We start from the raw sequence: 17,736 nt of genomic DNA, 5'->3' as shown, positions 1-17,736 counted from the left end.
CCCTTGCTGGTTGTCAGTCACCATGTACATCTAGAAAAGACTAGCGTATTACTCTTTCTTGTTACCACACAAGCAATGCAGCAACGCAGCGCTATACGACAGTAGCTGAAGCTCATGCTCACCATCGCGCAACATCAAGTCCAACTGTTAGTATTTGTTTAGTAAAGTTAGATCATGGGAAGGGTAGGAGGCAGAAAAGCGGGTGGTGAGTTCTGATTGGCTGAGGAGGATTTTAAATCTTTCTAGCCCTTTGCTTACATTGTTTGTTTGTCTAATTTAATTGATGTAACATAGTACTTTAGCACTTTGTGTCGTGAACCCCTGCTACAGCGAACTGTAGTGTGACCTGTAAAGACTACAGTGGACTCCGCAGTATAACTGTCTCTCTTTCAATTTTGGTTCATACCTGCCAGGTAGATGCAGAGATTGATGCTGTAAGCATGCCAGGGTAAAGCCTGGCATTTGTGTTTTAAAGAAAGGAAGGCAAAGCATGGTTTCTTAAAAAGAAAAAGAGCAACAATCAGGAAGGGCGTTACATGAGTCAATGAGCAGCAAAGCAACAGTCTGGGTGAGTGCTCTGCTGTAACATGAGCTATAATGGAGTCGGAGTGTGCAGGTGAGTGCTCTGCTATAACGGAGCAGTAGTGTGCGGACGAGTGCTCTGCTATAACCTGATCTATAATGGAGTCGGAGTGTGCAGGTGAGTGCTCTGCTATAACATGATCTATAATGAAGTCGTAGTGTGCGGGCGAGGGCTCTGCTATAACATGAGCTATAAATGAGTCGGAGTGTGCAGGCAAGTCCTCTGCTATAACGAGCTATAATGGAGTAGTAATGTGCGGACCCGTGCTCTGCTAGAACATGATCTATAAAGCAGTCGGAGTGTGCAGGCGAGTGCTCTGCTATAACATGAGCTATACAGGATTCGTAGTGTGCGGACGAGTGCTCTGCTATAACATGAGCTATAAAGGATTCGGAGTGTGCAGGCGAGTGCTCTGGTATAACATGAGCCATAAAGGAGTAGGCGTCTATGGGCGAATCCTCTCCTATAAAATGAGCTATAAAGTGCTAACGTCACCAAGGTTTTCGCACTGCACCGAGAAAGGAGGGGGTGCCCACATTTAGTAGCATGGATCCAGAGTTTGCAAAGCTCGAGCTCCAAGGCCTTTGAAATCTAGTTGAAAAACCTCAAACTGTATAAGGTGGTCTCCACCACTGTCAGTGGGGTACTACTCACTCGACCCCAGTGACAGCAATTCAAAGAGCACGACCAGAGCACGAGGCTTCCCTTTTACTGAATCACAGACTTCTGTACGCTTCATAGCTGCCATGTTGTCTGATTGGATAAAAGATGGTGCGTCACTAGCAGCAGCCAATAGGAAACTAAGGAATGCTGTGGCACCAAATTCCCATTAAGATCACATTTGCAACGTAAGGACCCTTTAAGAAGACAACACATTAAATCAGGAAAGGTATAAACAGTGTCACAAAATTAATTAATAGGGATTTAGACTGATATCACTCTTCGAAGGTCACCAGTCAAATGTATCTTCCCTCAAAGTGAGTAACTTAGAGGAGAGGAAGACTTAACAACATAAGTCTGATGGTAAAAGTATCTGATCCAGGGTGGCCAAACGCAAATCCCACCTTCAACGTTTTATAAAAATTCACTTTGAGAAGGTTGCAAAGTTTTGGAAAGTGAAAATTTGCAAACCTGTAGATTAGGTTTTTGTAGAAAAAAAGGTATTTTGCAAAATAATTTAGTTGCAAATTGTTTTTTCTGTTTGTCTCGATTGCAAGATTTACTCACAATTTAAACTTTTCAATCTTTGCAAAGTTGGCAGAGCTGGTGAAGAGTTAGAAAAGACCTGTGACTTTTTGAAGGAAAACATTTGCAGCTTTTCAAACCTCCTAATCGCACTAGAAGATGACTGGGGCCCGTACAGCTACAGGTTTACAGAGAAAATGTGTGGGCACGCATCAAGGACGAGAGGCTAAAGGAGTAATCAATGCCATTGGAAAGCAATCTTTCTAGAATCAATGTCATAGGAAAGGAATCTTTTCCAAGCAATCAAAGTTACATGACAAGATAGCATCCTTGCACATGGGTTAGGGAGACCATATTTTTCAATGTCACTGGGGCGTCACACTCCAGTCTTGGACCTTCCCTCTACAAATCAGTGTTTTTTTAAGCTTTTGTTGAATTGTCTCACTTGAAAGAATTTTTTTTTAAACTGCAATTTCCAGATAGCAGCAGCTTGTTTAATGAAAACCAGGGACATAAAAGTAATGTATATCTATCAGGGAGCCACATTGTTATCCTAGAGTTGGCACTTGTGCAGATATAACACAATCGGGGTCTTCAACAATTTGCCAAGGTGCCTCTAATGACGTTCAGCGATCTCACAGAATTCCAGATTTTCTATCTCAATGCTTGCTCTGGTCTTGATTAGTACGAACCCTATTATATTTCATTTTGAGATCATACTTAAACTTGTCTGTAATATTGTAGGGAATGAGAGATCTAGAGCATATTGTGAGTATACTGTTGCTAACTGAATTTATAAATGGGCCGGGTAATACATTTTAGCCAACATTATTTCAATAATCTGTACCGACAATTACAGAGATTAGAAACCATGGCTTGGTTGAAGACCTTCACAAACATTAGAGACCTCTGGCATTAGACATTATGGGCCTCGGTCATCATCATCATTAGTTTAAATCTAACCTTTGATATGTAATCTTAAAATTAACCTAAGGTGAATTCTAACCTATTCTAAGTATATTTTCCACGTCTATAATACATGATAAATACAAATATTTCTGTATCTTAGTCTTCTATTTTTCTTCAGTAGAATATAATTGTTAGATTTATATTTTATGGTGGCCAATGTCTCTCTATTCCTTCAATGAATATTCTCTTCTTACTCCAGTATTGGAACTTTCATAGATTCCCATAGCTTGTATCATTCCCCGTTGTCGGAATGGGAGTCTCGGTAAACAAAATAACATAGCAGTAGGTACAAAAGAGAAAGAAAAAAGGCCTAGACCTCATTCCCTTTTGTAGCATATCCACCTCTTTTTGTAAAAGAGACCAAAATAAAGCAACAGCCAATCAGATTAGCCTCACCCCACAGAACCCTCCTGAGAGAACCTCAGAGTGTCAGATTTTCTACCGCACGTTGTGCTAAGGGAGTCTCCTTTGAGCTCTGCTCACTTCAACTCTAGTTGACTACTTTTTTCAACATTTTTTTTCTTCAGAACGGTTTGGTATTTCATTCAGAAATGTCTGACAAGGAGAAGAAAGCCCTTTTCAAGGCTTGTTCCACCTGTGGCAAGAAGAGGCTGTTTGTGGAGGACAGGCATAAGGACTGCATTTATTGCCTGTAACCGGATTATAAGGCAGCGGACTGCAAGATCTGCCGCACCTTCTCTACGAAGACCCTCCGGGACCGTGAGGGTCGCATCCTCACTTGGCTCCAGAAGCTAAAGTCGAGGAAGGAAACTCTGTCAATTGAGAGTGAGGACTCATCATCTGGCACCTCATCTCGAAGGACAGTGAAAAGGGGTAGGGCTTCCCCTTCACCATCCTCCGAACGTCCTGTTAAGGCCTCAAAAAAGAGTCTGAGAGCAGGAGTCCTAGTAAATCTCCTCACCATGGTGCAAAGGAGCAGGAAGGACTATCTGCAGCTGCAGCAGTGGTAGAGTCTGCTAAAACTTTTAAAAAGCCCTCTTCTCTAACATCTGAGAAGTCAGAGAAAGATTCCAGATCATCGACGACGCTGCAGAAGAATCAGTCGATGAAGACTTCAAAATCCCAGGTGAAAAAAGTTACACTGTTGACGGGCTCGTCGACGGTACCTTCTAGCCACATATTGACGTCAGTGTCGACGGGAGCGTCGACGACTGTTACGGCGACGACGAGGGTGTCGACGACTGTAGCAGCGACGACTATGTCGTCAACGAGAGAAATTACGATGACGACGACGGCAGGAGTGTCGACGGTCTCAGCGATGGCAGTGTCGACGACACCCATCTCTTCGTCGACGATTCAACCGTCAATGTTGGATCTTCCGTTGACTACCTCGTCGACGATGGTTTCTCTTACAACCCCATCGCAGACGGTACCGTCGACGACATCTTCATCGACAGAGAGGATTACTATTTCCTTAAAGAGAATAACGCCTGAGATGACGTCTCCAAGGAGGGTTACCCCCTTGCCTCCCGCAATGTTGTTGGAGGAAGAAGAGGACTCTGACGGGTATGATCAGGATTCTTGTGGCTATGCCCATAGCCCCTCACAATTGTTGGTAAAATGTCAGGACACTGATTCTGAGGGCGAATACACTCATGAGTGCTCATACCAGCAATCCTATTGTCGTCAGGAAAGCGCAGGCCAGGAGATGGTTTCAGTCCCTTCTTCCCTCCTGGCAGATCTCCAGGGCATGTTGCAGGATTATAGGAAGAGGTTTTCTCAAGCTACTCCTCCATCTTCGACTTTCTCAGCAGTACATGCTGTGCCTACACCATCAGCTTCTGCAGTGTTTTCTCCGGGAGACCCATCCCAGATGGTTTCACAGCCGCAGGTATCCAGCCCAGGTATACCTCCAGTGGTCCAAGATGTTCAGGATGATTCCTCGGAGGATGATCAGGACGATGGCAACCGGTCTAACCAGTGTGTAGAGTGGGAGGATTATGTGATCCCGGATCCAGCTTCACCTACTCCGGATCCAGTGGATTCTCCCCCGGCAGGCATTGGGGGGATTTCACAAACTGATGGAAAGAGCCTCCAGTAGATTCAAACTTCCTATGCCTTCAGTTCAAATGGAATGCTTCCTTTATGATTTTAAAGAGCCCTACAGGAAAGTGGTCCGTTCCATTCCCATTGTCAGCCATGTCTGGGACGAGGGTTTGAAGCCAATGAAAAACCCGGCTACTGTTATTCCAGTTATGCCACGCCTGGAGAAGAAGTATAAGGTGCCTGAGGATAGTCCAGCGTCCTTGATAGGTCAACCCGAAGCCGGATTCGGTAATATCGCAGGCGGCGCAAAGAAAGTCACGCAATCCTTCTGCACCCCTGAAAACTCCTCCCGATAAAGAAGGCAGGCGCCTTGATAATGCAGGGAAAAGGTTTTCCTCTATGGCAAGTCTTTTGGTACGGGCAGCAAATGCGTTGGCGATCCTTGGTAGGTACGATCGCCAAATGTGGTGCGACCTCTCACCATATTTGTACCAGCTCCCACAGGAGTCCAAGGAGGAGGCCAAGGAGATTCGACAGGAGGGAGAGGCGACATCTGTGGAAGTGACTGACTGCGCCATGGATATTGCCACAACAGCTTTCCGTTCACTGGCAGGTGCAGCTGTTCTTCGTCGCCAGGGCTGGCTCCAGGCGACATGGTTCCGGCCGGAGGTCCAGAACAAAATACTGGACCTCCCGTTTGATGGTGAGGCATTATTTGGCAAACATATCGACGATGCCCTCCAGGACATTAAAAAAGATATGGAGACGGCAAGATCTCTAGGAAATCTTCAGTATGGGAAGGTTCCATTCCGTGGGGCCAGGGGGAAGAGTACCACATCCTACAGAGGTTCGTACCAACAACAACGGTACTCTTCTTATGGTTCAACGTCTCAGTCGTATCGACCAACATACCAACAAAGACAAGGCCAGACCTCTTCTTTCTCTAGGTCCAACACTAGAGGAAAACAAAATCGTCAGGGACGTGACACATCCAAGAGACAATAGCGGCGTTCTGGCTCTGCCTACTGTACCCACCTCCCCGTTAACATCTGTGGGAGGCAGGGTGTCTCAATACCTCCACAACTGGAAACGGATAACATCAGACCGTTGGGTGCTCAACATCCTTTGAGATGGCCATACGCTGGAGTTTCTTCATATGCCACCTTCCAAGCCCCCTGTCGCTATGCCTTCAAAACATCTGCGTCTCTTACAGCTCGAAGTTCATCAGATGCTCCTCAAGGGAGCAGTGGAGCCGGTTCCCCTGTCTCAGAGAGGGGACGGTTTCTACTCCAGGTTTTTCCTGGTCAAGAAGACGCTGGAGAAATGGTGCCCCATTTTAGATCTTAGGGAGCTAAACACCTATCTCATCAGTCAATCCTTTCTGATGGTCTCTCTCCAGGATATCTTACGTCTCCTCAACCCGGGAGATTTCATGGCCACTCTCGATCTCGAGGATGCGTATTTTCACATACCCATTCATCCAGCCCACAGGAGGTTTCTACGATTCACAGTAGCCAAGAGCCACTTCCAATTCAAAGTTTTACCCTTTGGACTTCGCTCTGCCCCGAGGATCTTTACCAAGGTGCTGGCACCGGTGGCAGCTTTCCTCAGGAAACAGCATTTTCAAATCTTCGCCTACCTGGATGACTGGTTGCTGAAGTTTCCGTCCAGGCGGACAGCGGAGGAGACAGTAGAGGCATGTACGACTCTGTTCAGCAATCTGGGTCTGACTCTCAACAGGGAAAAGTCGTCTCTCTGTCCGTCCAAGAAAGCACGATTCCTAGGGGCTATCTTGAACACGTTTCTCAACAAGGCTTCTCCATCCTTCGAAAGGCAAAAGAAACTGAGGTCCTTGGCTCATCTGTTGAGAAAAAGAAAGTGTCTTTCAGTACGCCATTACAAATCCCTTCTAGGAGTGATCTCTTCATGCATCCCTCTGATACCCCACTGCAGATTGCGGATGCGATCTCTTCAGGAGCAACTAGACATGCAATGGCAACAAGTACACAGCTCCTTCGACGACAAGGTGGTAATTACTGCGGCAATGAAAGAAGCAGCCTTGTGGTGGACAAATTAAGAGAATTTATCCCAAGGTCTATCCTTCGTAATCAATCCAGCTCCTCAAGTTGTAACAACAGATGCTTCACTCGAAGGCTGGGGTGCGGTGCTTCAAGACTTACATGTAAGCTGGCATTGGTTGCCCCGGCACCGCCTTCTTCACATCAACCTCCTGGAGCTCAGAGCGATTCGTCTGGCACTGCAAGCATTTCTTCCACGTTTGCAGGGTTCGGCGGTTCTCGTCCGCACGGACATCACCACGGCCATGCACTACATAAACAAGGAAGGGGGTACCAGATCTCTTCCGTTGTCGGAGGAGGCCAAAAAAATTTGGGAGTGGGCGATCCTACATGGAATATCGCTCAAGGCAGAACACCTACCAGGAGTGCTAAATGAAAAGGCGGACAGGATCAGCAGGCTTTCGGCAGTCAGCCACGAATGGGAACTAAACCAGATGGTCTTGGAGGACATTTTCCAACGGTGGGGCAAACCCTCAATAGATCTCTTTGCTATCCCGGTGAACAGAAAATGCCAATTTTACGCAAGCAAACTACACCATCGTGGATCGATGGGGAATGCGCTTTCGATAGCTTGGTCAAGAGCATTGGTGTACGCCTTTCCCCCCATTCCATTAATACCGATAATACTCCGGAAGATCAAAACGGAGCCATGCAAGATGATCTTAATAGCCCCAGCTTGGCCGAGGCAGTTTTGGTGCACAGAGCTTCACCACCTTTCTCTGGCTCCTCCACGTCCTCTACAGGCGATCCCGGATCTTCTCACCATGTCCCAGGGCCAGATCTGGCATTCGGATTCTCGTTCCTTACACCTCTCAGCAGGGCCCCTAGATCTTCATCTCTCGGAAGAGATAAGAGATGTTCTCTCTCAGGCTAGAGCTCCTTCCACTAACAAGACTTACCGTTTAAATTGGAAACGATTTTGCATCTGGTGCCAACAGCAAGGTGTGGACCCTTTCTTGTCTCAACCTCATCAGGTTCTTCCTTATTTCCTGCCCTTGGCTAAGGCAGGTCTGGCTCATTTGTCCATAAAGGTTCACTTGGCTGCAGTTTCTCGCTACAGACGCACTGCATCTGGGCCTTCTCTCTGGTCATCCAGAATTGTCAAACAATTTCTCAAAGGCCTATTTCAAGTCTTTCCTCCAGTGAGGCCTCCGCCTCCCACATGGCATTTGAACTTGGTTCTCACCCAGCTGATGAAGCACCCCTTTGAACCGGTTCATCGAGCAGATTTGAAATTCCTCTCATGGAAATTGGCACTCCTTCTTGCTCTCACTTCTGCAAGACGTATTGGAGAATTACAAGCTCTCACAATCCAGAAACCTTTTCTCCAATTCAAAAGAAAAACAGTGATTCTAAGGACTAATCCAAAGTTCATACCAAAGGTGCCTTCGGATTTTCATTTAAATGAGCCGGTGATTCTCAAGGCTATCTTTGCTAAGCAATCTACGCCAGCAGTAAGGGCACTTCATTCGCTGGACGTGCAGCGGTGCTTGAAATTTTATCTTGACCGTACTAAAGAATTTCGGAAATCTTCTCACTTGTTCATTACATTCAATGCTTCCCGCAAAGGCTTACCCCTGTCCAAGCAGGATATTGCTCGATGGATCTCCAGTGCTATACAGTTCTGTCATTCTGCAGCGGACAATCCTCCAGAGGGCAGAATTAGAGCACACTCGACAAGGTCCATGGCTTCCTCTATGGCTCTCTTTGCAGGGGTCCAGATTAGAGACATCTGCAGGGCTGCAACTTGGAGCAGCACGCACACCTTCACAAGACATTATTGCCTGCAGACCTTGGCAAAAGAAGACACGGCTGTAGGCCAGGCAGTCGTGAGGATCCTCTTCCATTGAGTGGTGAGCTTTCCTTTCTTCCCTCCTTCCTTTCTTATTATTTGAACATTTTGCTATGTGTTCTTTATGTGATTGCATTGTTGTGTGATGTTTTACTTAAAAAAAAAAAAAAGGCAAGGAGAATAGAGGAAGAGATGCCACTAAGGGAGCAAAATGTGCTTCTGACTGCTAGCTACTCTGATACAAGCTATGGGAATCTATTAAAGTTCTAATACTGGAGTAAGAAAACAAGTTACTTACCTGTAACTTTGGTTCTCCAGTATTGGTAACTTTCATAGATTCTCATGCGCCTGGGAAAGCTCAGCCCTCTGCAGCTTTTGGTTGTACTGTTACACAACAGCTACGAAAATCTGAGGCTCTGAGGTTCTCTCAGGAGGGTTCTGTGGGATGAGGCTAATCTGATTGGCTGTTGCTTTATTTTGGTCTCTTTTACAAAAAGAGGTGGATATGCTACAAAAGGGAATGAGGCCTAGGCCTTTTTTCTTTCTCTTTTGTACCTACTGCTATGTTATTTTGTTTACCGAGACTCCCATTCCGACGACGGGGAATGATACAAGCTATGGGAATCTATGAAAGTTAACAATACTGGAGAACCAAAGTTACAGGTAAGTAACTTGTTTTCTTCGCCATTATCAGGAGTCCTGGCTTTCCTGCATATCTATGAAACAAAGTTTCATTTTAACTATAATTTGATACATATTTGAAGAAGGAATAGTACATCAAGGGATTAACATGAGAAGGAAAAGGAAACTTGAGAGATGTTCCCCGTTTGTTCAAAAGATTTAATAGCGTATAGAAGGGTACCTTTCAGAACACAACACTGAAACACATATCTCCTTGCATTGTTTAAGTGTTGTGTTCCTGCATTATAAGTAATTAATTTGGTGCATTCTTCAGGGAAAACAAAATAATGTGTCATGCCTAATAGGAAGAGTTGGATATTTTTACCAACATCTGTTTTATAGCCACATTTCTTTTCAAATGGTACAGGGTATACAACGGAAGCTCACACTCCTAGGATTTTTGGAATTCTGATTAATAATTTGCAAGTGACAATTTAGAATCCTGTTTTTCTCCCAACTTTAAAAAAAAAAAATTTATGCTGTGGCTAATATCTCACGATATTGAGGCTTTCAAGATGCTTCATACTGTTGGCCGTCAATGAGGATTTCAAATCGGTGTCACAAAACACCACAAAATAACGCCAGAGGAGCCTCTATTCTCCAAAACTAATTTCTTCTTTTTTTGTGCAAATTATAAATCAGAATGTTCCAGTCCTGGCTGTAGGATCCGGGTAATACTGAAGCAAAATCTAATGAGGAGAAAGAGTGGCCATTCTATACTCCAACTTCTAGAAGTTTGCAGAAGAAAATCTTCGCAACTTTACTCACCACAGAGGTAATTTTTAAATGGAGAAGGTGAACATCCTAGTGCTGACGATCAGCGTACAAACACATATTTCACTGATATTTAAAATGGTGAATTCTGATCAGATGTTCGCTGGCAACATCGTGTTGAAGCAAAATATGAGTGGATTCCATAAAATGCCAAGAGGGTCAATGACAGAGCAAGCGCCAAGCTTTACTCATGGTCTCCATTGTGGGAGGTTCAGAAACACCCCAGAATATTACATAGGTTTTGGATGACTAGATATAGCTCAGGTCTTGTTCCTTCACCATGGACAAGGAATGCTCCTACATACTCATGGGGAGAGATATTAATGGGGTAAGGTGGGGGGACAAAAGGGGTAGCATGCAGGTAGGGTGGAAACAAGGGGAATTCAGGAGGTGTGATCCCTGCTTCGATACTTTTAAAGCCTTTGGAAACAATGGCAACTGTGATGTAACCGGAGATATTCGGTGCTACCCAGAATTCAAGAACAAATAGCGCTTCTGGGAAGTTGCAACTTTGGGGTGTTGGGGGTTACTAGTGCTGTAGCAGAGTCTGGTCTTTACTAGTGCAGGCTGCGCCCACCAACACCATCAACAGCACACAACCCCTATTGCTGCCTTGTGTTAAATCCAAGATTGCCCCAGTTAGACCCCTTCCCCTTTTCAAGCTACAGTGACATTAGGACCATTTCAAGATGTCGTCCAAGGCCTGAAGCCCCAAACTTGCCCTGAACTGAAGTGAAACTAAAGGATGAAAAAAAACATTAACAGGACAAGGTGAGCTACTCACACCTGACAATGGACGCTCTAGGACTCTGCAGGGGCAGGCAAATTGTGCCCACATTCAGGAGACTTTCCTTTTAGGAGGATAGTGGATGTCTGCCCCACTCACGAGTCATTTCTCAGGTGAGGGGCTGGGGAACAATGCAGCTTGCAGGAGTGGGGTTGGCAGGAATGAGGGGTTGAAGCAGACAGTAGGCACTGTCTATACTGAGAGGTAGCACTTACTGATGGATGGCTTGTAGGAACTTGCGCTGGTGTTTGCGCACTTTCGAATGGTCGGTCTTCTTGACCAGCTTGGTGTGTTTGTAGATGAGCCATGTTTCCCTGAGTACATTGGCGGCAGCGTTTTTTACCTGCAGCAAAAGAACAAAAAGACAGAGAAGTTGCTTTTCACCCTAACTTTGCCATACAGTATGGTCATTCCTTTAATGGACTATAAACACAAAACAGAGCATTGATTATTTTGCTTAAAATATGATTAAAGTATCATCCGTTTACCTCGTGTGTGCTGGCTAGTGCCTGAATTCACCAATAGCAAGTCCAGCCACTTCAAGAAGAACACTTTTTCCAATTCTAAGCAAGCTATGCCGCAGGGGGTACAGCAGCTCCTTGAATTCTTAAGTCTGATTAATGGCTACTTGATGGTGGCTGGACTGGCATCCCCTTGATGGACCCTGCACCCTGGGCCTGACCAACCAAAGGAAGTAACAAATCTACACCCACATTGTGCCAACGAATGGGAGATGATTTACTACTACATTGTGCCCGTGGAATGCTGCCTCAGGTGCCCGGCTCACTACTAGAAATGGGATGTGACAACAGGTGTAAGGCAGAAAAAAACAGGACACATCCTATTAGTCAGCAGGAAACCTCAGTGACCTCTGTGAATGTTAGCAGCCAAAGATGTGAACCCAAGACAGGAGAGAGTGGCACTGAAAGCTCCTGATAGGCGGAAGATATCTGGGCAGTGGCGATAAGGCAGGGTGAAGAGAGGGAGTCATGCCTGGAGGTGGAAGAGGAGGCACTTGTTTTGTGTTCTTTCATCTGGTTTTCACTGGAGTTACAGACATGGCCTTGAACTGGAAGAGACCGGTGCTGCGAGCATTGTAAGCAGAGGCGTTTTCTTTCAGCATGAGAGCAGTGCCTGGTTAGAAATCAAGTCCTTTCAGTGGGGGTGGAACAGGCCTGGCCCCTCTCAGGGGCATGCTGGCTTCATATTTCAATGTGGACATGAACCCTAAACACTGCCCGACATACTAAGGGCCAGAAAGACCTCGTGCCTGCTTGGGCGGCGCTGCATTAGCATTCTGAACAAGCATTTGCAATGCAATAGGTCTTGCATTTGCGAGAGTTTAAGCTATTGGCATTTTAAATGACAATGCCTTTTATTTATCTGTTTTGATAATTAACACACAAATAAAAGGCAAAAACCTAATCCTAGGGTTAACCTAATTTATGAATTCCCTTTTTTGATGGATAATGTAGGGATTGTGTATTCTAGCACACAACACTCAGGTGATCCTCATTATGTTATTTAGACAGAGCTCTAAACACGGGTCAGGTGAATACCAGGTTGAAAATATGTTATGCAATAGTTTATGGTCAATGTGATGTTGTATACTCGCTTTTTAATGTGAAAACGTTTTATTTTACATGTACTCCTCTGGATATATTTCCCTAATTTAATCAAGTTAAGTAGCAATGATAACAACGAAATGAATGAGTTAGGAATTTATAAATCTGCCTTTATAGATGTTTGTATGCTTGTTTTGAATGAAACCCTTCTTTGCATTTTCTTTATTTGCTGTATACTCAGACCCTAGCACGCACGGGGTATTGGGTTGCCCTCTATTTTTCTTACCATAGTGGAGACAGAAGCAAATAAAACAAACTGCCCAGGATAACACAATGTGATTAAACAGGAAAGCCAGAATTGAAATTATGTTACCAGGGTTTCATGATTAACAACTTACCCACCAGACCACATCCTGTCTGCACTGGCCATCCCTTTCCCACTTTCATTACGTAAAGCAAACTGATGCAAGGAAAGGACTGGCCAAAGACAATAAACCACTTTGACAGCAGAAGGTCTATTTAGGGGAATAATAGTCTACTCGAATACTAGTGCAAAAGTAGTGGATATTACGTTAAGTATTTAACGCAGCGGTCTGTGCCTCCAACATGTAAAGTAAGAGCAAAGGCTGATAGTCAATACCATACCTACTGGCTTTGCAAATGCGTCACGTTTGTAAATACTTTATATGTCGGAAACCCGCACAGCTGTGCTGCATAATTTACCAAACATTAAGCTATACTTTGGTCTTCTGCGTCAACCACGGTTGGCTAAAAGCAAAAATATTTTGGGGTATTATAAAGTACACATCGCCATGGTAGGCCCTGGCACTTAAGGGAACCAACTGTGCGCAGATGTGTTTCTGTCGAAAGATCACATCATGTTTTCACTCGCAGTTAAGTTAGCCAATCGCTGAAGTGAGCTCATCCTTTGCCCCTAGCTGTAAAAGGGGCTGAAGAAAAAATGTGAATAAGAGAACAAACCAATGAGTGGAGAGTGTCCAATTGTCATGGCAAAAGTCAGATTTAAAAAAATAGAATCCCGACACAGGTAGGCACACAATCGTCTGGAGTCGATAGTAGGCAATGATGTTCAAGTTATCAAAGCTCTGGTTGGCTTGCAGCACGAGTTCTGCGGGTTGCACGCAACTTCCTGGAGTTGTGTGTACACTTAACGTTAGTAGATGCTGAATGGCTCACATGACGCCGATTCGTAGACGAGTGCTCCTCCGGCGTCTGAACAAAGCAAATGGCCGCTGCTCTTTTAAAGCCATGTGCAGGGCATGAATGCAGCTGCTGGAACATAAAAAACCAAATGGCTGTTGACATTTGGTAAACCCTAAAAAGGTTTACTGGGCAAGGCCCTCCCCGGGAGCCCATGAATGCCAGAGAACAATCCGCATTCTTCGGGGCTAAGTGTGTGTTTGTTTAAGACCCACCCTCATTCAGAAGCTAATTGTTTGAATGGAGATGAAGAGGTCGGTGTGCTGTTTGAGGGGGGGGGTTTAAGCTGTGTTTTTTTTAGTTTCGTTTGAAGCCTCCATCTAGTGACGCGGCGGGGGCAGGTGGGGAGACGAGACTGACAGTCAGCTCAATTACCAGCTCCCAGTGTGAGAGGAAAAAAGCGTTGTAGTTACAAAGAAATGCGGTAAGGCATTTATGGTGCTTCAAGTGCCTTATAATACACCAATAGTCTGAAAGGGTACGATAAAATAACGTTACCATATAATCGCGAGTTAAAGCGAACGCGCAGTGCGTCGAGGCAACAACTTTCCATAAAATAATTGGCTGCACACCTCGGGTTAATGAAGCCTTGGCTCGTATTATCACTAACGAAGCTGTCATTATGGCCCACTTGGCACAATAATTAAATATATAAACAATCGAGGTCGAAGCGGACCAGATAAATAAGCACGGACAAAGCGGACCGCGCTGTAAATAAAAACAAAAGAGTACTTACAGACAGGGTGTAACGCCGCAAGTTAACGATCCAGTCCGGATGGGCCGTACCAAAAGGAGATAGGGCGGTAACAAATAAGCCTCATTTTTAATCGGAGGCCAATGTTTAGCATATATGATGACGCCAGCCAATGGGAATGATGGGCTGGGCTTCAAGTCCCCTTCTGAAATCTCACAATAAGCCTCACAGAGCGAGAAGCGCCTGCGCGCTCCAGCGCTAGGTCTGCGAGACCTAAAAAGGACACCACGGGGTAGAAGCATTTTGGAATAAGTAACGTAAGACTGCTGTGTACTCTGTTACAAACTCCTACATGCCTTCGTGAATTGGAATACGTGAAGTAAGGCTGCTGTGCTACTCTGTAACAAACTCCTACATGCCTTTGTGAATTGGAATGCGTAAAGTAAGGCTGCAGTGGTACTCCATTACAAACTCCTACATGCCTTTGTGAATTGGAATACGTAAAGTAATGTTGCTGTGTACTCTGTTACAAACTTCTACATGCCTTCGTGAATTGGACTTCTGTGGTATGAGTCCCTTGCATTAACAAAGGTGTGCAAAGCACTTAGCAAACTTTGTGGTGGGCCACATCCCTCCTACTTCATTTGTTTATTTCTTATTTATGGAGTTTTACATAGTGCGGGTATTGCTTGAAAGCTTGAGTGTGCTATACAAAGAAAGTCCGAGGAAACAGAAATAAAATAATTCACATAAGCTGTGCAAAGGCAGCAGTAAGTGACAAGAGAATAAATGAAGTAGAAGAAACCAAGGACGATATAGCAAACAACAAAGAACATGAAAGAGTGAACAGACCACAGCAATGACCAGAAAGAGCAACAGGCAAAACCCTAGAGGAAGATAATAAAGGCAAAAGGTGTAGGATGTAGTGTAAATAGAAAGAAAGGCACAGTCCATTAGGCAGCAAGAAAACCTGGTTGTCTCTGGAAAAGTTAGCAGCAAAGGATGTAAACCCAAGACAGGAGACTGTTGGGCAACAGCGATAATCCAGGTTGGGGTAAGGGAGGTGTATGTCAGGAGGCAGCAATTGTAGGGCGTGTGAGGAGCTAGAAGTCGGGGAGAGACATGTCTAGACAGCTCTGGTTTCAATAGGGAGCCAATGGAGAGTTAGAAGTGTGGGTGAAATGTGGTAATGTCTTTGGGGACCAGAGAAGAGGCCTCATTCAGGGTGTGGCACTGGCTTCAAAGGAGTGAGATGTGCTCTGGAAATCTGTCAGGAGAGAGTTGCCATGGACAGATCTTGACAGCACCAGCAATTGGACAAGAGCCTTCAGATCTGGCTGAGGAACAAATCGCTGAATCCGCCCAAGAAGTCACAACTGAAAGGATGCATTTTAGGGCTTTTTGTTGATTTGTGTTCTAAGATTGGCTTTTGCCAAGAATGACGCCCAAGGATTTGGTGTACTCCATAATGGTCAATGTACAGTCAGCCCCTCCATAGTCTAGGGCAAGAACTAGAAGTGCTGACTGGGAAGATGAGAAGCAAGGCAACTCGTGGGTTTTTTGATGGAATTAAGTTGTCAATGGCGGGCTTTCGTCTACTCTTGAACACATAACAGATTTTGCCCGAGATGCGATACATCTTTGAGAGAAGTGTTCTTTAGATACTCCTGTGTGTCATACACTTTGGTGGACCAGGATTCCAGAGTTTGTTTGGAAAACTCCAAGTTGTTCAACATGCAAGTTTAAGGGAGCAGGGCCCGGAACAGAGACCAGGGTTGTCCTGAGTTAAGTTATGAGATAATTCGAGAGACAGGAGTCAACTTGCATTTGTTACGGACAATAGGTCAAATAATCAGTGAACTACTGTAAACTGCTACGTCGCTGCTTATGCTGCTCAAGGGTTTCAGGTGGAACAAACTGTTATCTGATCTACGGTGAGTACAGAGCCACCGTCTGTGGGATGCTGGCGGACACTAAGCCAGTGTGTCATGGGCTCCCGTGCAAGGAAGAAACCAGGCCCCTTGAATGAAACGATAAAATTCAGCAATAATCAGGATTCAGTGGGCCCGTCAGGCCTCTGGGTCGCAGTGACTCTATACCTGCTGCCCCAGTGGAAACCACACCCATGGTTGCTGATTAAAGCTGCCAACTATTCCACTGTCTCAGGGTGGAAAAGGAAGGTGGGTCTGAACTTTACTCACAAGACCAATCAGAAAGCAAGGGAGGCGGTGGGGGAGGCGGTGGGGGAGGGGCAGGGGACGGTGCAGGCTGTGCCTTACACTTCTGGAGCGTTCACACAAATGCCCAGTCAATTCAAGCCTTCATTTCATGAGAAATAATAATACTGTGGGACGATTGGTGGAGCATTAACAATTGTCTGAGCAGGCTTTCTAGTCTATAAGAATTAATGAGCTCGCAAACTTCCCGCAAAAGACTTCCCGACAGCAAGTGTTCCTGCTTCTGACACTTCAGGTTAGCAGACAAGACACTTGAAATCCTCTCTTCTGGTGAATGTGTTCTTGGTATCTGTTGAAGGGGAATCCAGCTCACACTTTGCCCCGCCCTCCCAGGAATGAAAGATGCAAAGCCTCTTAGAGGAATACATTTTATAACAAGACTAGAACCGCAAGCCGGCAAAGCTCGCATACTTTTGTAGTTAGATTCACACACCTTTTAGGTCTCGACTAAACCTATTGTGGATATACCAAAAACTTACAGTGGACTTTGACCCAACCTGTTGCTTGTCCTTGGTTGCCTCAGTTCTCAATCTTATTTGCTTGCTATTCATTCGCTGGCTTTACTTGCCTGTCTTATTTTTGCCCCTCCCTTTCTTCTGTTTCTCCCTCCCTTGGCAAATAGCCTCCTTACCATCCTTTTGATTGGATGACTTGTATCCCTCCATTGCTCAACTTGAGTGCTCTACTTTTTTCTTTTTCATCAAGCTGTCTATACGAGTGCAGGTGTTTTCTAGCTTTGTCGTGAGTGCTTCTTCCCTCCACCAAATACTCTCCCCCCTGCAGTCTCCCTTTTGCACCCCATCTTCCCCAGAAGCTCCTCCATTGCTTTAACTGAGTTTATTCCTTTTTTTTTGTCCCTCATCTGCCAAGTCTCATGCACCAGTGCTTAATTTGAGCCGGTGGTTTCGGATGCTCAGCACCGGCACTTAATTGTCAACACCAGCGCTTGTGACAGTCTGCCACAAGATGGCACTCTCTGGCTAATTTAGAGATGACCACAACAACAGTTAATTATTAATGCAATATACATTAAAAATGACTATTACCTGCAGCCCAACTCATTCTTATAGCTTTGGGGGCCTGAAATAGTCCGAACTGTCTCACTTGTAGGAGTGTGGTGGTTATTAGTTGGGTTGTTACTGGCAATGGCAGCGCTGGCAGGG

At 45.2% G+C, this 17,736-nt stretch overlaps 1 protein-coding gene across 4 annotated transcripts in view; it reads right to left on the bottom strand.

Annotated features, from left to right (window-relative positions):
* Nucleotides 1-17,736, bottom strand: part of KCNN1 (potassium calcium-activated channel subfamily N member 1) — a 560,056-nt gene that overhangs the window by 33,926 nt on the left and 508,394 nt on the right. For all 4 annotated transcript variants that reach the window (XR_014971961.1, XM_085637391.1, XM_085637392.1 and 1 more), the window contains one exon: nucleotides 11,072-11,199. Coding sequence is in view for 3 of the 4 variants with exons in the window: in XM_085637391.1 (XP_085493517.1) it covers nucleotides 11,072-11,199 (128 nt within the window). In the remaining variant the exon portion in view is untranslated. The remainder of the gene's footprint in view (nucleotides 1-11,071; nucleotides 11,200-17,736) is intronic.

Source organism: Triturus cristatus, chromosome 12 (assembly GCF_964204655.1).
Source record: "Triturus cristatus chromosome 12, aTriCri1.1, whole genome shotgun sequence".
NCBI classification, from domain to species: Eukaryota; Metazoa; Chordata; class Amphibia; order Caudata; family Salamandridae; genus Triturus; species Triturus cristatus.
Note: the sequence above shows the minus strand (reverse complement) of the source record. Positions and strands in the feature narration are given on the sequence as shown.